This window comes from Mastigoproctus giganteus, chromosome 9 (assembly GCF_048544385.1).
Source record: "Mastigoproctus giganteus isolate SK-2022 chromosome 9, ASM4854438v1, whole genome shotgun sequence".
Lineage (NCBI taxonomy): Eukaryota > Metazoa > Arthropoda > Arachnida > Uropygi > Thelyphonidae > Mastigoproctus > Mastigoproctus giganteus.
This window is the reverse complement of record NC_143583.1, coordinates 132,197,909-132,223,173: the sequence shown is the minus strand read 5'-3', so window position 1 is coordinate 132,223,173 and position 25,265 is coordinate 132,197,909. Positions and strand designations below refer to the sequence as shown.

The window sequence follows — 25,265 nt, the reverse complement described above, 5'->3', positions numbered from 1 at the left end:
TGTTAATTAAACTAAGTTAGAAACCCTGACTCACAATTGTGCATACAAACATAACTTCCATGAGATAAACAGCATAATATTTTCACAAACAAGCAACCTTCAAATATTTATTTACTATTTCCTTGATCATTTAAATAAGGTTGCCATATCGATATTGTTGAATAAGAAACAAATTATGAAATGCTCGCCATGTAGCTCTAATTGTCATGCTATACTAATGAAAGACAAATATGGTTGATTAAGCTTTCATTCTTCATTGCATCCCTCCACTCAATAAGATAAATTCTAGAAACTAATGCTGTTTATAGTTTGGAACTCATAATGTGCCTTTATTGAAAGTCATGCCAGTCCTTGCAAGATACAGACCTGAGTCATCATAAAACTAAGAATTAGCAGTTCTACCACATAGCTACTAGACTTACCTATAAAATACAAGCTAAAATAAATCAAGCTGGATTTATTTTTTGGCATGGTGATCATGCAGCAGTGTTCGTTCCTCCCTGTCTTTGATCACGTAACAGGGAGATTGAATATAATATTCTACACTGTTAATTATTGGATGACCCTTTCTTCCCATAAATAACAGATAAATAATCCACTGTAAGTGGTGAATTCATGTCACTGTTATCAAAGAGTAGTCATGCTTTTATTGTAAATTAATTGACTATTAAAATCATAAATAAATTTGGAAAAACAGGCTTATCAGAAAACTTTATAAGGATGTGCATTTCAACTATACTGCACCATTACTTTACTGTTTTTATTCCATCCCATTTGTTCAGCTTAGGATACCTGCCTTAAATATTAAATTAAAATGAATTCAAGACTAGCTTAATTAATGTATGATATAAAAAATCAGTGAGGAAATATGCTGGAAAAAACAAAAACTAGTATGTTGGCAAAAAAAAAAAAAAAAAAAGACCAGGACATCAAAAATCCAAGGCTGGGTAATTAATTTAAAAAAATCATTTTTTAAAAAATTTGTATTTTTACTTTACTCTGTTGAATTTGTTAAATATTACTTTTATTTATACCTAGAAAATTGAATATATGTTTTAGATTATCATAAGTTACAGAAATTAATAATCTGCTTAACAAATAATAATTTTCAGGAACAATGAAAAGGAGAAATGGTTACACTGGATCCAAGGAAAATATTGGAAATATTCATATTATCAATCACTTCTTCAGTTATCCATAAATAAAAATTTTTGTTCCTTCATTGTAGTATATTTCATAATTTATGATCATTTAGTATTTTATTCACTCTCCTGTCATATTTTCTGTTCCATTTGGAATTTTGCTCTTAGCTAGATGTGTAAGAATCGTTCTCTGTCTTGTATACAAATATTAAAATCATACAACGCATTTCAAGTAAATAAATTTACTTGAAATGGATGTCAGTAGTGAATTAATTAGCAGATAAGAATAGGCTTGTTTAATCAATTTTAGCTTTTAATTAAATAACCTAAAATATTACTAAAATGAATATATTTAGAAACATGAGAATATACACATGGACTATACACAGATACTATAATCCAATTTTTATTGGATTCCAGGAGAATTTAATAATAAGGATGTAGATTCATGAATGCAACAAGATGGTAAAATCTTGAGCAATGTATTCATTGGATTTAGAGCTGGTTTTTCAAGGATTCTCCCAGTCCACCTGTTGAAACTAATAGTGCCTACTTGTTCTGATTAGCTTGATATTAGCCTCTGCTGACACAAAGTTAGCTAGGCTAAAATTCCTCACATGTCATTACCATGAGTTAAGTATTTTAACTCAAATTACCAAGCATATTTTATATTCAAGTGAAAGGAAAATGCAGTATATTTATTAATCTCAGCTTGGAAAATTTTTGCATTTCTACCAAAAATCTTCCAATTGTTGAAAATAAAAATGACATGCCGTGGAAGGCATGTCATTATCAGGTGCCTGTTTATGGCACCTGATAATTTTTCTTACTCTTAGTAATCGAAATATCATGTTTGTTTTTAATGTATTTTACATAATTTTGCTTTTTAGTAAAATATTTAAAATCCATTAAAAACAGGCATTACAAAACACTTTCTAAGAAATAGGTAAAATATTTTTATTACATTTTGGGCCTGGGAAAACTCACATATTATGTGCATATATTGTCAAAGTAATTCATAAAAGGGGGGGGGAAAGTCATTCTTCAGTTTTTACAAGTATTTGATTCACTTTTTTTATTTCTTTTGCAGTAAATGAAGGCAATTAAAAATAATATTGAAGGTAGTTCATCAAAAATCCAGCATTTTTAATCTGCTTTTTTTTTTTTTTTTTTTTTTTTTTTTTTTTATGTAAACCCCAAACACGAGAGGTATTAGAACCTATAGTACTTAGTACTGTACTTGGGTTGGAGGTTGAGAAGACGAAAGAAGATATTTGTTGACATTGGACTTGAACTTCTGTAAACTGTAATTTTCAGGAAATACATATGAAGGAAGGTTGTTCCAGAAAACGGCAGTTGACTGAATAAACGAGGAAGATGAAAAGTTGGTTCTGTGAGTTTGAAGTTGGACAGTAAATGGATGTTGGCTGGTGGCAGCACGTGTTTGGACCGTTTTGAAAGAGAGAGCGGGAATTATAGAAGCCAATTCAGAAGAACAGTGCCCATAGAAGTATCTGTAGAAGAGGCATGCAGCAGAAACAGTACGTCTATGAGAGAGCGAGTGGAGAGATTCTGTTAGAGATGAATCATTAATTAACCTAACTGCCCTCTTCTGAATGAAATCAAGAAGCCTGAGAGAAGTTTTGGGGACACCACCCCAGATGTGGGAACAATATTCCATGGCAGGCGGATTTGCGATTTATACAGAGTGAGCAACTGTTTGGAAGAAAAGTAACGCCGAGAGCGAAAGAGAAAACCAAGTTTTTTAGATGCAGAGGAAGCAATATTTTTAATGTGCTTGTGCCAACAGAGATTAGAAGTCAGGGTAATCCCCAAAAGAGATATATCATTTTGCCTAGAAATCAGAGTGTCACTAAAGATAAGCATAGGAGCAGAAGAATCCTTTTTGCGAAATATAAGATAAGACTGAGTTTTAGAAGGATTAAAATCAACTAAGTTGTCTTTGCTCCACTGGAGAATTACCTGAAGATCGTCATTTAAGGAATTGATAGCAAATGTTTGAGAAGTTGAAGCTGATTGAGCAGGGCAAGGTTTCTCAAAATGGAAAGTGGAATGCAATGTGCTATCATCGGCAAAACTATGGATAGGATTTCCAGTCAATGGAAGAAGGTCATTAATGTACAAGAGGAAAAGAGTGGGGGAAAGAACTGAACCTTGTGGGACACCGGCATTAGTGGGGAAGTTAGAAGACAGAGAGCCATCTACCATCACTCTCCGTGAGCGATCAGAGAGAAAACTGGATAACCAATTACTAAAAACAGTTGGCAAACCATAAGATGGAAGCTTGTTTAGAAGACCTTTATGCCAAACACAATCGAAAGCCTTTGAGATGTCAAGAGCAACTACTTGTGTTTCCCCGAACCTTTCCATTGAATTAGTCCATAAATGGGTAACATAAGCAAGAATATCACCAGTGGATCGACACTAACGGAATCCATACTGGCGATCGTTGATCAGACGGAAGGTTTCTAGGTAGTTTAAGAGTTGGCGGTTAATTGATTTCTTCATTACTTTAGAAAGAGTAGAATAATTGCAATGGGACGATAATTTGATGGGAGGGATTTGTCACCCTTTTTAGGAACTGGCTGGATATGAGCAAATTTCCAAGCAGAAGGAAAAACACCTTTGGAATAAGAAAGTGAAAAAAGGCGGCAAAGAATAGGAGTAAGTTCAGGAGCACAGGTTTTGAGAACAAGTGGAGAAATACCATCGGGACCTGGAGCTTTCTTAGCATCAAGATTCGTCAAAATCCTTCTGACATCCTTTTGACGGAAGACCACAGGAGGCATTGAATGCAGCGTGTTGAGAATGGTAGGAGGTGTTTTACCAAGATCATTAATACATGAGCTCGAAGAAAAATGGGATGCTAGCAGGTCAGCTTTATCCTTGGCTGAAGTGGCAACAGAACCATCTGGTTTGGACAGAGGTGGGAGCAGAGATGGGCAAAAGTTGTGGCCAATAGCTTTGGCAAGAGACCAGAATGCTCGGCTACTATTAGGGCAAGAAGCAAGTTTTCTACTCTTAGCCTGTTCAAACTCTAGTTTGGACTGATTAATAACTGCTTTACAATTGTTGCGAGCTTTGGTGTAGGCAGAAAATGAAACTGGAGAATTAGAAACAAACCAATTACAATATGCAACATTCTTCTCTTGAACAGCCTTAGCACATTTATTGGAAAACCAAGGTTTAGATAAAGGACGAGATTTTAAAGTGGAGTGTGGGATAAAGGATTCCATTCCTGCAAGAATAATTTCACTGACACGATCTGAGCAAACGTTGACATCAGAAGTTTTGAAACAGTAATCTGACCAAGGAAAAGAAGAAAAGTCAAAGAGCTCCAAGTGATTAGTGGAATTGGGAGAACGGTAGAGACAACAGATGAATTTAACGCAGTGAGGTAGAGAGATTTTAAGCCAGAGAAGATCAAAGAGAGGAGATTCCAAATTGCCAAGTCTCTAACAGGGAATATCAGAACGGACATATGCACAAGTACCACCTTTGAGGCAAAAGGAATCATACAGCGAATAATTTTGGCATCTGAAATGAGCAGTAGTTGAATCAACCGATAACTGAGATTCTGTCAGAAAAAGTACATGGGGTTTGGCAGACTGCAAGTGGAAATGGACATCATTGAGATTAGAATTGAGACCACGTATATGTATATTTGTGAAATGAATTAGGAAGTGCTTGGGAGGTTTAAATCTTTTCACAGATAAGCTTGCTCTGTTAGGTTGACAATTCATAGTGTATTCAATAGTAAGAAAAAGTGGGTGGGACATGCTGTATGAAGTAATGAAATTTTTGGATATGGCATACATAGGGTAAGAATATACCCAGATCCTTGACATAACGTGGCCTCGACAATGCTCCCCCCCATACACACTACTCGGACTCCCTCCAGTCACTATCTAGCAGAGTAGATTTCTTTTTTTTTTTTTATGAGAATCCCAAACACGAGAGGTATTATAACCTATAGTACTTAGTACCGTGCTTGGGTTGGAGGTTGAGAAGACGAAAGAAGATATTTGTTGATATTGGAATTGAACTTCTGTAGACTGTAATTTTCAGGAAATACGTATGAAGTAAGGTTGTTCCAGAAAACGGCAGTTGAATGAATAAACGAGGAAGATGAAAAGTTGGTTCTGTGAGTTTGAAGTTGGACAGTAAATGGATGTTGGCTGGTGGCAGCACGTGTTTGGACCGTTTTGAAAGAGAGAGTGGGAATTATAGAAGCCAATTCAGAAGAACAGTGCCCATAGAAGTATCTGTAGAAGAGGCATGCAGCAGAAACAGTACGTCTATGAGAGAGCGAGTGGAGAGATTCTGTTAGAGATGAATCATTAATTAACCTAACTGCCCTCTTCTGAATGGAATCAAGAAGCCTGAGAGAGGTTTTGGGGGCACCACCCCAGATGTGGGAACAATATTCCATGGCAGGGCGGATTTGCGGTTTATACAGAGTGAGCAGCTGTTTGGGAGAAAAGTAACGCCGAGAGCGAAAGAGAAAACCAAGTTTTTTAGATGCAGAGGAGGCAATATTTGTAATGTGCTTGTGCCAAGAGAGATTAGAAGTCAGGGTAATCCCCAAAAGAGATATATCATTTTGCCTAGAAATCGGAGTGTCACTAAAGATAAGCATAGGAGCAGAAGAATCCTTTTTGCGAGATATAAGACAAGATTGAGTTTTAGAAGGGTTGAAATCAACTAAGTTGTCTTTGCCCCACTGGAGAATTACCTGAAGATCAGCATTTAAGGAATTGGCAGCAGATTTTCGAGAACTTGAAGCTGATTGAGCTGGACAAGGTTTCTCAAAATGGAAAGTTGAATGCAATGTGCTATCATCGGCAAAACTATGAATAGGATTTGCAGTCAATGGAAGAAGGTCATTGATATACAAGAGGAAAAGAGTGGGGGAAAGAACTGAACCTTGGGGGACACCGGCATTAGTGGAGAAGTTAGAAGACAGAGAGCCATCTACCATCACCCTCAGTGAGCGATCAGAGAGAAAACTGGATAACCAATTACTAAAAACAGTTGGCAAACCATAAGATGGAAGCTTGTTTAGAAGACCTTTATGCCAAACACGATCAAAAGCCTTTGAGATGTCAAGAGCATCTACTTGTGTTTCACCGAACCCTTCCATTGAATTAGTCCATAAATGGGTAACATAAACCAGAATATCACCAGTGGATCGACACTGACGGAATCCATACTGGCGATTGTTGATCAGACGGAAGGTTTCTAGGTAGTTTAAGAGTTGGCGGTTAATTGATTTCTCCATTACTTTAGAAAGAGTAGAAGTAATTGCAATGGGACAATAATTGGATGGGAGGGATTTGTCACCCTTTTTAGGAACTGGCTGGATATGAGCAAATTTCCAAGCAGAAGGAAAAACACCTTTGGAATAAGAAAGTGAAAAAAGGCGGCAAAGAATAGGAGTAAGTTCAGGAGCACAGGTTTTGAGAACAAGTGGAGAAATACCATCAGGACCTGGAGCTTTCTTAGCATCAAGATTCATCAAAATCCTTCTGATATCCTTTTGACGGAAAACCACAGGAGGCATTGAATGGAGCGTGTTAGGAATGGTGGGAGGTGTTTTACCAAGATCATTAATACATGAGCTGGAAGAAAAATGGGATGCTAGCAGGTCAGCTTTATCCTTCGCTGAAGTGACAACAGAACCATCTGGTTTGGACAGAGGTGGGAGCAAAGATGGGCAAAAGTTGCGGCCAATAGCTTTGGCAAGAGACCAGAATGCTCGGCTACCATTAGGGCAAGAAGCAAGTTTTCTACTCTTAGCCTGTTCAAACTCTAGTTTGGACTGATTAATAACTGCTTTACAATTGTTGCGAGCTTTGGTGTAGGCAGAAAATGAAACTGAAGAATTAGAAACAAGCCAATTACGATATGCAACGTTCTTCTCTTGGACAGCCTTAGCACATTTATTGGAAAACCAAGGTTTAGATAAAGGACGAGATTTTAAAGTGGAGTGTGGGATAAAGGATTCCATTCCTGCAAGAATAATTTCACTGACACGATTTGAGCAAACGTTGACATCAGAAGTTTTGAAACAGTAATCAGACCAAGGAAAAGAAGAAAAGAAGTCTCGCAGGTCATCCCATTTTGCATTCTTGTAATGCCAAACAATACGAGGTTGGGAATAGGCATGAGATAAAGGTTCCATTGGAGAAGAGACAATCACCAAGTTGTGATCTGAAGTGCCTAAAGGACCTCTCACTTCAACCTTGTACTTAGAAGGGTTGTTTGTGAGAAAAAGATCAAGCGTATTGGCTGTATGATTAGGATTGTCCAGTATTCTTGTAGGTAAATGAACAATCTGTGCTAGGTCATTAGTAATTGCAAAAGCCTCAGCATCTCGACCTGCTGGGTCGGTGTGACTAGAAAACGGAAGCCAGCTGGAGTTGTGAACGTTAAAATCACCAAGGAAAATTACCTCACTGTTAGGAAAGTTGGACTGGAGAAAGTCAAGTTGCAAAGAGAGGAAGTCAAAGAGCTCCAAGTGATTAGTGGAGTTGGGAGAACGGTAGAGACAACAGATGAATTTTACACAATGAGGTAGAGAGATTTTAAGCCAGAGAAGATCAAAGAGAGGAGATTCCAAATTGCCAAGTCTCTGACAGGGAATATCAGAACGGACATATCCACAAGTACCACCTTTGAGGCGAAAGGAATCATACAGCAAATAATTTGGACATCTGAGATGAGCAGTAGTTGAATCAACTGATAACTGAGATTCAGTCAGAAAAAGTACATGGGGTTTGGAAGACTGCAAGTGGAAATGGACATCGTTGAGATTAGAATTGAGACCACGTATATTTGTGAAATGAATTAGGAAGTCCTTGGGAGGTTTAGATCTTTTCGCAGATAAGCTTGCTCTATTATTTTGACAATTAATGGTGTATTCAATAGTAAGAAAAAGTGGGTGGGACATGCTGTATGAAAGTAATGAAATTTTTGGATATGGCATACATGTGGTAAGAATATACCCAGATCCTTGACATAATGTGGCCTCGACAATGCTCCATGCATAAACACTACTCGGACTCCCTCCAGTCACTATCTGGCAGAGTAGAGGTAGCAAGATTATACACTAGCTGATCCGGAAGCTTCCTAGAGAGTTACCAATAGGTTCAGTCCGGTGTACTAACTAGCGGCCGGCCTGTGAACACCGTTTTAGAGCTGTACCCTCGAAATGTAAGGAATATTGGATCTCGCCATGACATTCATCATAACCTCAAAAATCATCAATCATACTGCATGATGGAAGAGATAGGGAAGGGTTGGCCCGAACTTAGCTCTACAGACTAAACATGGGTTCCACCACTTCAAGCCTCCAATAAGCAAAGTGGTGGTATTTCACCGGTTGGTGAGAGTCATCTACCACCTAGTACTGCCTGGTAACATAGAGGGGCGGCGTTCCTCCATGTGGTGTGGGCGCCACACCTCGACCCCTGCTTACGTTGGTTCACACCTGGGTGGTCACCCACCATGTACTTGTGCATGAAGGTTATACCCAGGATTACTAACAGTCCCACCATCGTGAAGGTGCAAGCAGAGGATTTGGCTGTCATAGACCGTCCGGACTTCGCCGAAATTGGGTTCACTTTGACTTGAGTGTCACCCGAATATCAGTTCCATCAGCGTTTTAGACTCCCAGGTAGCAAGAACAGCTTGTCTGGCATATCTGAGAGAATGTCTGTGACAACCTCAAGGACCAAAAATGTAACAAAGATGTAACAAGATTATACACTAGCTGATTCGGAAGCCTCGTAGAGAGTTACCAATAGGTTCAGTCCAGTGTACTAACTAGCGGCCGGCCTGCGAACACCGTTTTAGAGCTGTATCCTCGAAATGTAAGGAATATTGGATCTCGCCACGATGTTCATGATAAAGTCATCAATCATACTGCATGATGGAAGAGATAGGGAAAACATAGCTCTAGAGACTAAACAGGAGTTCCACCACTTCAAGCCTGCAATAAGCAAAGTGGTGGTATTGCACCGGTTGATGAGAGTCATCTACCACCTAGTACTGCCTGATAACATAGAGGGGCGGTGTTCCTCCATGTGGTGTGGGTGCCACACCTCGACCCCTGCTTACGTTGGTTCACACCTGGGTGGTCACTCACCATGTACTTGTGCATGGAGGTTATACCCAGGATTACTAACAGTCCCACCATCGTGAAGGTGCAAGCAGAGGATTTGGCTGTCACAGACTGTCCGGACTTCGCCGAAATTGGATCCACTTGACTTGAGTGTGAAGAGGAATTGTTCAAGTTTCCTGACACACTAGCAGGAAATAATTTTAGCAAACCATTTTCTCTTGCCGAGACATGATTGTGTATTGTTATTCTCAAGAGAGTTAAAACAAAACACAAGATGGCTGCTTATTTGTAAATCATACATATTTGCAAATATTTGCTGTAGTATGTATATGTTGCAGTGTTGGCTCAGTTATGTTTGAAGGATATTCAAACATAACTGAAAAAAAATAATACAAGAATTGTATTTATTAATTTTTTAAACCAAGTTGACCAAGACATAAAGGAAATAGATTTTTCCAAGATAATATGATCCAACAAATGACCAAGGATGGGGAAATTATAAAAATTAAACTCCTATCAACTAAAAGAAAAAAGTGTGAGATGTGTAAAAGTTTAAGAGGAATTGTTCAAGTTTCCTGATGCACTAGCAGGAAATAATTTTAGCAAACCATTTTCTCTTGCTGAGACATGATTGTGTATTGTTATTCTCAAGAGAGTTAAAACAAAACACAAGATGGCTGCAGCATTTTAACCTATTATTGAATGCACAAAATTCCATAAAGCAAGTGGTGGTGGTGTGTGGCAATTTTCACCCCTATTTTAAAATATTTGTTTTAGCATAGGTGTTGATGCATATTTTATGTCAAAAGTTTTTACTATAGTCTAAAACTAAAATATTATATACCTACTGCTAGGAGGTTTTTTTTTTTTTCATTTTCTTTTTCTTTCATTCTACCTGAGAGTTGTGGCTTGAGTGAAAAAGTACCCCACCACATTTATTTTTCACAGGAATATTTTGTTTATCAAAATTTGTATTTTGATTACTGACTTTGAATTGCAAAATAATTGACACTTTACTTCACATTAAGGTTTAAGCTCAAATTGTGAGATTTATTGGATAGCAAACAATCTTTATTATACTTAATGACTAACGAGTAAACAAAGTAGGTTCGGTACTCAACCACTTTGACAATCTTGCTCTATAATGGCATTTCAAACTCAAGTTTGAAGTTCATTATCAGGTCAAACTGTAAAGGTGGAGTTCTGGTTATCTTTTATGCCTTAGGTTGTAGCATGTCTATCTTGACTGGGAGATTTTTTTCATCTTCAAGGTTCTGTGAAGATTAAAGTTCTTGGATGGCCCTAGAAGATGCTTCTTGGGTTGCTGGAAGACTTTTTTCTGTTGAGGTTTTGTAGAATTTTGTCTTGTAATAGGTGTGAGCATTCAGGTTCAAAGCTAACACCTTATTTTATGTTGATAGTATGATAGCTGAAACAATTTACAAAGAAAAATTCCTAAAAGCCTTCCTGCGTTAGCTGTTATCCATGGACAGTATATAAGTAACTTTGAAATTCCAATGCAGCCGATATTCTAAAGCATGTAAGGCTGGGTTGGACTTCTCCACTTATCCAAACTAAATATCTTTTCTTTTTTTTTTTTTTTCATGTTTTTCTATTCACTTTGAGGTGGCAGTATGATGCACCAAAGTGTACTTGGTTACACTGGAAGTTAAGTTTATATATTGGAATATATATTGTTACTGTGCTGTATGTTCTTAGGTCGTCTGCGGCAGCCTAGTTGGCATGATACCTAACCATCTGTCACTCATTTGGAGAGGTCTGGGTTCAATCGTTTCCATTAATGACTGGATTAATTTCTAAAGTCCTCTTCATTCAAGGCTAACCAGTATTAGGTAGAGGGTATGGGATTCTCCCCTTGAGTTATTCTGGGTTTTTCAGCTTCCAACATGCAAAGTGGCTGGCAAACATGCATTTCTACAGACATAATACACTTATGATTATGATATATGCTTGAGGCTATTAATACCATCTCTCATATATGTAGCATGTTTTTACAGCATAGTTGAAGTAACGTTCAGGGATATCATCATTCTTCTCTTTTTTGGTGATTCCCTCCTACTTCTCTCTCTGTCTCTCTCTCTCTCTCAGGGTACTCAATTTTTTTTTTTGCCTGATGAAGCATAAGCCTCAGCCTTCCTTGCACCATATGGCCAATAATAATAAGCCACAATACATGTAGAATATTCTTGAGGGAACATTCTACTCATTCCACCTCATCCCACAGGGCACTCAATTGGATTTATATATTTTTAAATCCAATTGAGACAGAATAATACATGATGTATTTTAACAGAATAATACATTTCAACAGGATAATACATGATGTATTATTCTGTTGAAGGAACCCATATGCAGATAGATACACTGCAGCCATGAAGGGATGTACCTCATTGGAAACAGTTTACAGATAACCTGTGTCATCCAAATGTAGCTTTACTGGCATCAAGGAGCCCAATTTGCACCTCAAAAGCAGTTCTCACACTGTTATAATACCATCATCATCACAGCACACTTTGTTCACACCTGGCAGGATGGATTCATAGACTTGTGCCATTTTTCAATATATTCTGGTCCTTCCATCAGCATGAAACAGCAGTAAGTAACTGGGATTCAAAAGACCAGGCAACATTTTTTTAATCCTACAGTGTCAAGTGTTGTGTTTCTGAGCCTACTATTAGTATGAGTATTAGCAATGGACACACGGTGCAAGGAAGCCAGCTTATGCTGCCCCAGCAAAAAAATAATAATAAAATAAAATAACAAAAAAATAATAATAAGAATAAAAATAAAATAATAACAATAAAAAAATAATAATAAAAGAAAAGGAAATAGACAACTTATGCGTTTCCCTCCTCCCGTAGGTAATTATCCAGCTGACCTTTGAATTTCCCCAAACTGTCAGCCCCTACCACCCATGTAGATAACTCATTCCAGTAATTTATAACTCGCTGGCTAAAATAAAACTTCCTGCAACCCAGTCTAAACATCTCCCCCTGTAACTTGAAATTATGTCCCCTTGTTCTAGAATCATTTATAACTGTGAAAATTTTGTCCTTGTTATTTTTCTTATGCCTCTCAGAGCCTTAAACACCTCAATCAAGTCTCCTCTAAGGTGTCTAGTTTCCAAGCTCTGCGACCAACATATTCAAACTCTTTCCTCATATGGACACTTTTTAGCCGATCTCACTAGGCAAGTTACCCATCTTTGGCCCCTTTCAAGAAGCACAATATCTTTCTTTAGGTGCAGTCTCCATACTTCAACACGGTATTTCAAGTGTGGTCAAACAATAACCTTATATAATGGGATTATGATGTCCTTATCTCTACCCGCAATTGTTCGATAAATCATCAATAGGACACCATGGGCCTTCCTTGCAACCAGTCTACAATGCTTGGAGAACTTCATATCTGACTGTATCGTAATACCTAAGTCCCTTTTCTCCATTACCGTCTTTAGTTCAACTCTGCCAAATCTATACGTTATTTTGGGGTTACTGTTCCCCAGGTGCAATACCTTACACTAGATTAAAGCATAGCTGCCATTTTTCTAACCATTCCTGAAGTCTATCTAGGTCACTCTGAAGAAGCTCTGCTTGGCAATGATCATTAACTACTCTACCAGTCTTTACATCATCGACAAATTTAGACAACATGCCCTCTATTCCTTCATCGATGTAATTTATGAAAATCAAAAACAGATAGATACACAATACTAATCCTTGGGGAGCCCCACTTCTTACGTTAACCCAATCTGAGGAATAGCCATTTATCACAACCCTCTGCCTCCTGCCCTAAAGCCATCTTGCTATCCATCTAAGGATTTTCCCTGTGATTCCAACCTGTTCCAGCTTATAAAGTAACTGCTCATGTGGGATCAAGTCAAGTGCTTTGCTGAAATCCAAATAAACAATGTCAAAATTATTCCGTAAGTCCAACTCTTTAGTGACACTGTCAAAATAGTTAACCAGATTAGTTAAACATGATTTTCTCTTTACAAAACCATGCTGAGTATCCTTCAGAATTCCATTTCTATCTAAATGATCCCGAATTCCACCCTTGACCATTGTCTCCATGATTTTCCCTACTACTGAAGTTAGACTAACCGGCCAGTAATTTGCCACTTCACCCTTATAACTGCCCTTATGTATTGGAGATACATTGGCACTTTTCCAATCCAAGGGAATCATTCCAGTCCAGTGATGTTCTCATAATTAGCCTCAATGGTTCAATGTACTCACTTAAGATTATAGGGTATATGCCATCAACCCCAAGAACCTTACCTGCCTATAGGTTCGAAAGTTTTTTCATTAAATAAACATGTGAAATTTCAACATCATTAATTGCATTTTTTTCAACTTCACTCCCATAATTTCTCATTGACATATAGGGTTTTTCTTCCGTAAATATCAATGCAAAGTAACTGTTGAGTTCATCTGCAACTTCAGCTCAGGTATCTAATACTATCCCGTATCCATTACATACGGGTCCAGTCCGGTTTAGCCTTCTCTTCGTTGCATTTATATATGTGAAGAATTCTTCACATCTATGAATGATCTGCCTTTGCCAGCCTAACCTTTTCTGTGGCACTGTTACAGATCAATTTGTAGCTGTTATAGGCTTCAGTACTTTTTATTTTCTCTGTAACTTTTCCATGCTGTCTTTTTCTGCTCAAGTAATCTAGCAATTTCATTATTCATCCAACGTGGAATCCTCCTCGTGGAGTATTTTTTTAATGGTATATAAGCATTCAAGGCTTCTGTGATTAATGTTTTAAAAGTATACCATAATTCAATTGTATTTGCTCTCTATGACATATCTACCCAGTTAATAGAGGCCATATAGCATCTTAATCCGTCGTAATTTCCCTTCCTGAAATTATAACCCATTCCTTTGCTTTTAACTTCTGCTACCTCTCTCTTCATCATCCAATATAGAACTCCATGATCACTTCCTGCTACTGGTTCCTGTACCATCAGTGCATCACTTGGTGGGTTACTAGTCTTGAGTCCCTGATGAGCTCGTAGATACATTATTTTCAAGGGCAAGTGCCCATTTTTTCAGTGACTCAAATTGTTCTAGCAGTGCACCCAATTTTAACTTAAGATTGGTGCACTCCTTACAACAGTGACAAAGAAAAGTATTTCCAAGTGAGCTAGGATTATCCACTAGGTCGACCTTGGAATACATGCCACAGGTTCTGCAAATGATAAAATCATGACACATTCAGGAATTGCTGAGTGTGTCATGAAAATAAACTCACTTATGAAAATAAACTTTACAATATACTAAATAACCTTTGAAACCCTGCTCTACTTCACTAATCATGCTCTAATTCCCTCTTATCTATACTTCTTTATTGTCGCTATGAAGAGCTACAATAGGTACATCTGCTCGCCACAAGTGCCAATATAATAATGAATCATACTACTCTATGACCATACTCTCCTGGTTTTTGCTGACAGGAGTGGAACCTGGTTCAGTCATTGGCTGTGATACCCCATACATGATAAAGTATGATAAGTTGTGCATTAAATGTCTCTCTTTAGTTACCATGGTTATGAGTGATTATGTGGCTGACTGTAAATGATGCAAGGAAGCAAGCACTTATACAGTATTAACAGCAAAAAAAAAAAAAAAAAAAAAATTCCCATGTAAACTGCCCATTCCCTCTACTAATGTGAATTATTAATAAAATTTATTAAAACTACCCACTTTCACAACACCAGATGGAAGTTTGTTCCAACAACTAATTACCCTCTGGGGTAATTGGTTGTTAGAACGAACAACTGAAAGCAAATTTTCACACACCTATCCTGCTGCCATCCTTTCTCAGTGGCGTCTCCGTAGCCAGGTGGGAAGGAGCAGCAGTGCGTACCACACGCTTCTTGATTAGACCGGGGTTCGAGCCCGTCACCACCAAATATGGAGGATGCGGAAAGGTCAGGGAATGACCACCGCATATTCCAGAGCAATATGGCCTTAGTTGCTAATGCTCCTAAAAACCAAAAACAACAACCTTTCTCAGTTTAAATTTGCACCCTCTTATGTGTGCTTTCTGATCTAGAGCAGTGAAGCCATTAATGTGTAACTTGCTCAATCCATTTAGAGTTTAAATACCTCAATCAGATCTCCTCACCATTGACTAGACTGTGATTTGCAGAATTGAAGTCTTCCTTTGTAAGAGTACCCTTTTTTTCATCTCACTAATCTTTGTTCTCTCTGCACCTGTTCCAACAGATCCACATACTTCCTAAAATGTTGCTTTCAAATCGGTATGCAATACTCAAGGTGTATCCTTAACATTACTTTGTCAGTGGAATAATTACCTCCTTATCTCTACTGGAAAGATACCTGTATATCATTAACAAAACACAGTGAGCTATCATAGCAGCCCATCTTTACTACTCAGAGGACTTTGCATCTGAGTGCACAATTACACCAGGTCTTTTTCATTCCCTGCTACCTTCAGTGTGGTGCCACAGAGTTTCTACATTAATCTGGGATTACTGCTACCCATATTTTATACCTTGCATTTTTCAATGTTAAACTTCAATGGCCACTTCTCAGCTCATCTGCCTAATTTTTCTAGACCTTGCTGCAGTAGCCTGATTACTGTCATTAACACAGTACGTCAACCTTTTATCATCTGCAAATTTATATAAGATGCCTGATATGACTTCATAAATAGTATTAATAAATATTGAAAACAAGAATGGGCCACACTGAAGCAAATTGGAGCAGTGTGGCATTAAGGACAAGTTTCTGCTATTGATAAAGGGATGGTTGAGTGAGAAAACAGAGAATGGTAATCAATGGACACTGCTCTTCATGGACTAATGTTATTAGTGTATTCCCCCCCCCACAGTTTGGGGTTGAGCCCATTGTTCTTTTCTATATTTATCAATGATATTAATGAAGGCATATCAGGATCTAGAAAAGATCCTGATATGCCTGATAAAGTTAGGCGGATGGGCTGAGAAAGAAATGGCAATACAAGTTTAACATTGACAAATGCAATGTACTGTATATGGATAGCAGTAACCCCAGCATAACATACCAACTGTGTGGTACTACACTCAGGATAGTGGAAAATAAAAAAGACCTGGGGTAATTGTGCAGTCAGATATGAAGTTCTCTGAGCAATGCAAACAGGCTGCCAGGACAGCTCATGGGGTTTTGTCAACGATATACAGGAATTTTTCTAGCAAGGATAAGGAAGTGATTATCCCATTGCATAAGACAGTGGTCAATCCACATCTTGAGTACTGCATACTGGTCTGGAGGCTCCATTTTAGGAAGCCTTTGATACTGTTGCACATAAAAGACTGCTGTACAATGGATGTAGAGCTGCTGGAATACAAAGAAGGGTTACAAAATTGGTGAGGGGGGAACAAAGGGGTGCCCTTACCAAGAAAGGCTTTAGTTCTGCAAATTGCAGCATCTGGAGACTAGGCACTTGTGAGATGATCTGATTGAGGTTTTTAAGGCTTTGAATGGATTGAGCATGCTTAATGCTGATGAGATTCTTCCTCTTATTCATACTACATACATGAGGGGGCACAAATTCAAACTGAGGAAGAATGGTTGCAGAATAGATGTTCAGAAGTTTGCCTTAGGCAGTGGGTGGTTAATTGCTGGAACAAACTTCAATGTGTTGTTGTGGGAGTTGATAGCTTAAATAATTCAAGGGAGAACTGGACAAACTATTGGAGGGAATGAAATAGATGAAATGGGAAGTGTCTTTCTTTTTTTTTTTTTTTTTTTGGCTGATGTTGTGTAAGCTTGCTTTCTTGCATCTTTTGCCACTACTAATTCTAATGTTAATTCTAAAACACTTGCCTCCATAGTTCTGAATTCTATATCATATTACTGACACTCTGTCTTGGTCTACATGCATAAGTACTATCTATACTGATACTGTTCCTTGGTAGAGTGGAGAAGAGGTGTCATCAGTACATTTCAAAAACCAAATATATGCTGGAATAGTTGGTTGCAACTTTTATGTGATGTTTTTCTTTTTTAAAAATTTTTATCTCTTCTATTTTGTTTTGATTGGTTCTAGATTTTTTGATGACTCCTAAACAATTTTCTGGCTAAAACATTTTTAGATTAACAATGTTTAAATAGTAATAATAATGGTCATAGAAGGCTGTAACAGTGTTATTTATATAATTTTAATAAGATTATGAAAAGGTAAGTATTCTTCTTGTTACTGCACACTCAAAATACAAAGTAAAATCCAAAAAAAAAGCAAAGATCTCCCATCACCAAGTAGTGAAATTTTTTACACCCACTACTGATTTTAATTAGCACATGGACAGAATGGAATATAGGTCATTCACTGATATAAAAAGTTACAATTGGAAGTTCAAAATACCACTTTAAATATAAGGTTAATTGACTTTCATATTCTTTCAAACAGGCAGATGAAAAATCATTTAGTTGGTATCATGTATTTGTATCTTAATCCAATTAAATAGCAAAAATCATCTGCACAGCCGTTTAAAACATGGACATGAGCATTTAAAACAGATATCCATATCTGCATTGCACTCTATTCATAATATCCTTTTAAAAAGTTGCCTTGCCATACAATGAACCTACAGAAGAAAGGAGAGTTGTTGAAAGGGGGATGGGAGAGGGAAAGAGAGTTTTACGTAAAGGGTGTTTATGAAGTCCTTAGCTATTTTTAAAAACAAAAATTCTAAAACAAGTTGCCAAATTTTTTGTCATTAGGCCTGATTATAGGATTAAATGAGAAATCCAGAAACATCACCAGTTATTAGGCATATTAGTAGTTCTGTCATATACAAGTTTCACTTACTTTATATAATACATATTACACAATACAATTCACTTAACAAAAAATCACATTGTTTAATTAGTATTAGTTGCATTTAATTAATTAATTCATGGTGAACAACTATGTTACATTGTTATTGTGTTTTAGGCACATCAGCAACTTAGCCTGTATTGTGCCATTATATATATGTTGTCTGTACAAGTTTGTGTTCACGGGCTAGTTTTATGTTGTGTAGGCTGAAAAACCCAGAATAATTCATGGGATTGAACCCTTCTCCACCTGACTGAAATCAGCTAACTACAGCCTCAATTGAAGTGGACATGAAAAATTCTTCCAGTCATAGGAATTGGACCCAGACCTCTCAAAATGAGTGACAAGTAGCAAAATCACTATACTGTCAGGACTACATTCTTCTGTCAACACATAAATATTGAAACTTTTTTTGTGCTCAGAAAAAAACTCCATAAAATTTTATGCCTCACTATGTAAATATAAAAAGTTTTTTATGATGCTTTGTTTTATAGATTTTTTTTTTAAATAGCTAACAACTTTTTTAACTCTTCTGTAAATAAAAAAAATGAATGCATATAATTATTACATTTCATTTTGTATTACTCATTGGTCACAATTAGCCTTAACTGTTAGTTTTATTTATGTATGTATGTGTATGCTAGAATATGTTATACTGTATGCCTACTAGAGTTTCAGTTTTGGTTTCTTATATTATCATCCAATTTTTCTTACAGGATTAGGTTATGCTATGTTTCTGATGTCTGGTTTAGTGGGCATATACTACAATATGATTTTAGCATGGGCCCTTTTCTACCTGTTTTCATCATTTACAACACATTTACCATGGAGTTCATGTGACAATTGGTGGAATACTAATGGTAAGATGCAATTCTGTTTCGATTGTTTCTCGATTTGGAAATGCATATACAACTACCATGTAGGTATTGTTTACACATTTTGTATTGCAAAACAAGTGCCAAGCAATATATATACTATTTATTTATATATGTACCATAATTAAAAAGGTATAGACGATCTTCAAATTATAATTAACAAAATGTATTTTATTGGTACTTCTACTATGATGTTTCAGTAATTCAAACAAATTATTTGGATTCAGTGAGAAGAGTCTAAGAAAAAATTTTTGATCTTTATCTGCTGTTAATGGAGAATTCAGAAGGCTAATCAATTAAATTAAATTAGAAATTATCATGATTCTGATTAAATATTAGTGGATACTTTTTATTATTTTCCTGCTGAAAATAGCTTATTTGATATTTTAACAAACCAAAGCATATATGAGAATGTGTGAGTGAGAGAGAGAGAGAGAGAGAGAGAGAGAGAGAGAGAGAGAGAGAGAGAGGAGTTACCCACAAACAAAATCTGAGTCTCTACAAAATCTCTCTAGCTAAATATTAAACCTTTGTAACTAATATAATGACTAACCACTTCTATTCCATATGGAAAAACCCTGGATTCATTTCCAGAAAGATGGGAGGAACTTTTATGGGCCTGTTTTACACAGTAGTTGAATTAGTTGTTCTTAAGGATTGCACAATTTTTTCTCCTAGAAATCCAGGTTTTTCATCCTGAAAAATTTGAGTTTCTGACCTTAAAATTTATGGTCAGATTTCGTGTAAATTTTATGATCAGGCAAGCTGATCGTGAAATTTATGGGCACAATATACCAATGCATCATAGCTTTAGCTATGATGCTTTAGTATATTGCAACTTATTCTAGACAATCCTAGTACTTATTTTAGACAGTCCATCTCTAATAAAGACAGTACATCTCTAATAAAGGCCTTGAGTTTTCCTGTAGCTGTTTGTTGTCATGGTAGCTATATCCAGTCTAATGCAATCTCTCCAGGGGGTCATCATTCCACTTAGCACATAATGCAGTAAGGCAGTCTCATAATATATCATGTGAAAGGCATTGTGGGATGAATTTTCAAACACTTTAAACAATTATACTTGACTTCATGTTATTTATACAATTTTTAATGGTTTATTGAGTTCCTGAAGTAGAAATTAGACAAAAGACTTAAACCTAATTTCCTGAAAAAAGTTTAGCAGCTAATGGTTAAAATTTTAATGAAGTTTTACAGCAAATGGATCTTTAAGTTTGTCTAACTGATTCAGTCAAACTTGTTACTTGCTCAATTTTATCTTGATAGTGGATATCCACAGTTGGATCTGAAATATTGACAAGGATTCAATGTTATTGGTCTTTTGTCTAATCTCTATTTCAGAGACTGGTAAAGGTAAAGAAGGCCAACACAAGAACCATGGCAAACTCTGGGAAACTTACCGGATAAAAGGGTTTGATGCTACTGCAGTTTCTCCCTGCATTCTCAGTAAACAGACAGTGCATGTTATCGGTAGCAGCAGTAGAAGTCAAGAACAATATATTGATTGACACATAAGTGTGACAGACAATGTACAATTGTCTTTAAATAACAGAAAATAACATCATAGCATTAATTGACTTTATGATATGTATATAAATAAAGAATCTGCCTTTCTTTTCCTGTTATTTCATTTCCTAACCTAATCTTCAAGGTTAGGAAATGAAATAACAGGAAATATAAGGAAAACTTTTCCTATTATTTCCTAACTTAACATTTAAGGTCAGGTTATGAAATATAACAAAAAATAAAGAAACCTTTTCCTCTTTTCCTAACCTAATCTAGGAATTAATAATCTAACCTAACCAAAGAAATCAGTAATATGGTTTTTTTAATATTGAAAACACTCATGAACTCCAATAATCTGCTTTTAATAATGAGAAAAAAACTAATTATTACATCATCTGTCACACCTATGTGACAATCAATATATCATTCTTGATTTCTACCACTGCTGATAACATGCACCATCTGTTTACCAAAAACTGCGGTAGCGTTTCTCCCTGCAAACCGATTTGTCCGGTAAGTTTCCCATAGTTTGCCTTAGTTCTTGTGTTGACTTTCTTTGCCTTAGCCCAGGGACTCAATAAACTACTCTTAAAATTGAATAAATAACATGGAATCAAATGTATATTATTTAAAAATTTTTGAACCTTGTAATTATTTGCAGAACTTTAGATTCTTAGAAAATCTGATGTTCTACTTTTAAAGCTTAATGTCAGGGCTGTCAGAAGTACTTATGCAGTATATGTGACAACATGTGAATGGTAAAGGAAGGAATAATCTACATAGCCTATTTATGAAACATCTTGGCAAAAAAGAAGAAAGAAAAAAGAAAAGAACTGTGAATGCCAGCTCTCTTGGGTGAAGGAATAGAAAAATATCTTGCAGTAAATATATATAGCCTTTTTATTCCATGAATTTATACATAATTTAGATGTTTCCATTCCTCTCTGCATATAGATATTATATGATGACAATTTAATCATTTTTAATAAAATTCCTTGTGAGTGGATTTTATTTCTCTTATTTAATGAAATTTATATGTTGCAGTTATAATGAATGTTAACTTAAAGCTAAATGATTGTTTGGCATTCTTTAAGTCCAAATAAATTCAAAAGTTTGGCATTCTTTTAAGTCCAAATAAAAAGCTTCATTATGAATATATCTGATTTTTTCGTCTAAAAATATAGTCTTATTCATATTCACTGTATTAAACTGTAAAAATTCACTGTATTCAATTTGTATTCACTGTATTAAATATATCAGTAAAATTATTATATTCATTTATAACTATGATATACATACATATCATAAACAATCAGCCTTTGTGATCAAGTGATTCACTCAATTCACTCCTGTTTCAATACTGTAAATGACTTGAGGAACTTATTGAGGCCTTTTCACACAATGTTATCCCTTTTCAGTCTTTAGCAGAGTTTCATGACTTCCTCAGGATTATTTCTGTGTTTTCATTACACAAACACACAGATAAACTGGCACAAACAGAGTGCATTGATGTGTCATAGGCTGATTTATCATGCTAGTAAGTAATTCAAAACAATCCTAATCCCAACTTAAAATTTTACTAGCTTTAAGTGATCAGAATATTTAAGGTAATCAAGTAGTTAATATACTGCCTTAAATTAGGTGAAAACAATTTATTATATTGTCTCTATCTCTAAGTTTTATAATTACAGTTCTTAATATTTAATATATTCCAATTTAGAAGGAGTTTTATATTATTCAATATTTGGAAATAAATTTCACACCCTATAATACATAAAAATGAAATATATTATTAATACATCTAATTTTTAAAATTGATTTTTTACCTCCTTGTCTCATGCTTTTTTGAATAGCATGCATCTTAGTTTTTCCTAACCCCATATGTTGATTTGTATTCATATATTGAAAATTCATGACTGAATATTTTTACAATAAAAATTTGAAAAAATATTCATTAATTTTCAGATTAAAATATATTAAAATGTAAGGAAGGGCTTCTGTTTTCAGTAGTTTTAAACCAATGAAAATTTTTTGTTTTCTTTCATATCTGTAGGAATTTTACTTGGTCTTTATTTTTGAATAGAAACTCTGCATATACAAATTTCATACAATTTCACCAGTATCCATTGATAATTTAATATATTCCTTAATCTTATGTTTTTGTATATACTAAATTCTGATCAAGATACTAATTGTAATTTTGTCTTATGGTTGTTAGCTTGCAGGAAATTTGATACCAAGAACTGTACAGCACATAATGGAACAGTATTAGCCAATGGTACTTGTATTTTGAAAGACCAGGTGGCTCCAGATGTGTGGGATATATTATCCAACTCAACTGATAACACAAAAATGGCTAGTCATGAATATTTTCAGTAAGTTTCACATGAACAGTGCATTCAGTTTGTTAATAAGTAAAATATTAGTTTAGTAAACTGTTTACTTATCATTTATATTACCTTAACTAGCTTTCATTAATTTTCGTGTGCTGTGATATATTTTCACCATCACTAATTGTATAAATCATGTATAGAATGTCTGTATTTAAAACTTTCTTACTCCAGTGGCTCTGAGGAGATAACTAATAGTTTAGTGTATTCTGATTTATTATATACTGTGCAAAAGGTTACACAAATAATTACACAAGAAAAAAATTTATTTATATAGTTTTCCAAAAGTTACCAATGGTTATTGCTCAGAACTAAGGGAAACTAGTCTACATAATTTGTGGTTTGCAATACTTAAAGGAAAACAAAGCATTATCTTGAAGGAGTAGAGCACCAGATAAAATATTCATAATGTTTTGTTTGTGGCTGATTTTCAAGTTCATCAGGATATTAATTAGTCTTTTAGGATGTACCAATGCAAAAAAGTCACTAGATTTCAAATCTAAATAACGAGGCAGCAACCCTGGTTTGTGAGGAAGGGAAGAGAGAGAGAGCATAATCTTAATAAACTTTGATAATGGGTAAATCTACTTCTCAATTGGAAAGAAAGAGTCATTATTTTATTATCTTCTTGATTTTTTCTCTAATGCATACTTCTTTCATTTCAGATCAGTTTAATTAGATGCTCAATTCCTTGACTATTGAATGCCTTTTTTGATTTTTCCACTTTTTATTGGAGATTATTGTTTTCCTAAACTATGCAATAGTATAGTATCTGTACTTCATGCATGATAATATTCCATTGTCACTTCTATATTTCCAAACTGTTCAAATATTTTTATGAAACTCTCACTTAATTATTTTTATTTTTTATTTTTCTGTAAATAAATATTTTTTTGTGTATCAAACTTTTTGGTAATTTTTAATTTTTTTTCTATGTAAACTTTTTATTACTTAATATTACAGTGTCATCATTCTTCTTCTGTTTTTGAATATATATATATTTTTATCATATATTAGATTCTTAGAAAACAAGGTAAGCAACATGAGGACACCTGGATTGTATATTGTAAAATTCAAACTTTTGTTTATATTCATAAACAAAGGTTTGTGTAGTAAATTTTTCTGCCATTGCCAGGAATATGATATTTTGAATTTCATTTTTATATCCATAATGCATTATTTAATGTTATTCGATTATGCATATCTTAACTTTTCATTTACTGTGCAAAAAATACAAAAAATTATTTATCTTTTATCCTTTATTAAAAAAAAATAATTTATTTGGATTTCATTAATATTGATGACATTTTCTTTTCCAGCAACTTTGTACTAGATTTGTCTGATGGGTTGCATGACTTAGGTGGAGTGAGATGGCAGCTAGCTCTCTGTCTGTTAGCATGTTGGATGGTGGTTTTCTTATGCCTTCTTCGTGGTGTGAAAAGTATGGGCAAGGTAACATTAGAATTTTCTGTAGAAATATTGTGCAAATAACTGGAATAATAATTATTATCAAAATTAAAAAACAAATGGCACAGCATTCCAAATTAGATATTTAAAATGATAAAATAAATTCTTCATATAATTGATTTAGTTCCATATTTTTTAAAAAATGTATTGAAATTTTAATAATTATATTATTAATTTAATATAATCTAATAATTATATTAAAATTTATCTTATAGTTAACAGGAATTTTACTGATACATTCTAGTGGTGTGTTCATTATATATATATATATATATATATATATTTTTTTTTTTTTTTTTTATGAAAATTCCATGTCAATTTAGTGCCTTAATCACTTTAACTCAGGTTTGAATTCTCAAGTCCAAAAGTGAGGTGTGGATCCCTCTCCATGAGTTATTTCAGGAATTTTTTCTCTTCTCCATAAGCTCTGAACTGATATGGCTACAGACTTGAATACACAGGATACACTATAATCAATATTTGTGTGTAAAAGTTCCAAGGGATAAGGACCTACCTTCAGGCAGAACTCATCATCATTATATATGAAAATAATAATTTTTTAAGATCAATATATTAGTATACACTAAAGAATTATCATATAAGATACAGTATCACTAAATTCCAGAATGACTACAATTCATTAAAAAACCATAATTCATCTAAAATTTTTTTGCCAAATTATTCTTTAGTGTCCATAAGCAGTGCACTTGAATTTTTAACTGGTAATATTTACTTGTAATATATATTAAGTAACACAGAGATAAACCAAGCATGCCTCCAAGCATGGTTTATCTCTATGTTAAGCTTAATAATTTACACAGACTTTTCAGAAAGACTCCAGGGTGTCCCTTACCCTCTGATTTTATT

The 25,265-nt window shown here is 35.1% G+C and overlaps 1 protein-coding gene across 3 annotated transcripts in view; it reads left to right on the top strand.

Annotated features, from left to right (window-relative positions):
* Positions 1 to 25,265, top strand: part of LOC150080740 (sodium- and chloride-dependent glycine transporter 1-like) — a 263,490-nt gene that overhangs the window by 106,279 nt on the left and 131,946 nt on the right. For all 3 annotated transcript variants that reach the window (XM_090381755.1, XM_090381754.1, XM_090381756.1), the window contains 3 exons: positions 18,859 to 19,002; positions 22,760 to 22,916; positions 24,251 to 24,383. In XM_090381755.1, the coding sequence (XP_090237881.1) occupies positions 18,859 to 19,002; positions 22,760 to 22,916; positions 24,251 to 24,383 (434 nt within the window). The remainder of the gene's footprint in view (positions 1 to 18,858; positions 19,003 to 22,759; positions 22,917 to 24,250; positions 24,384 to 25,265) is intronic.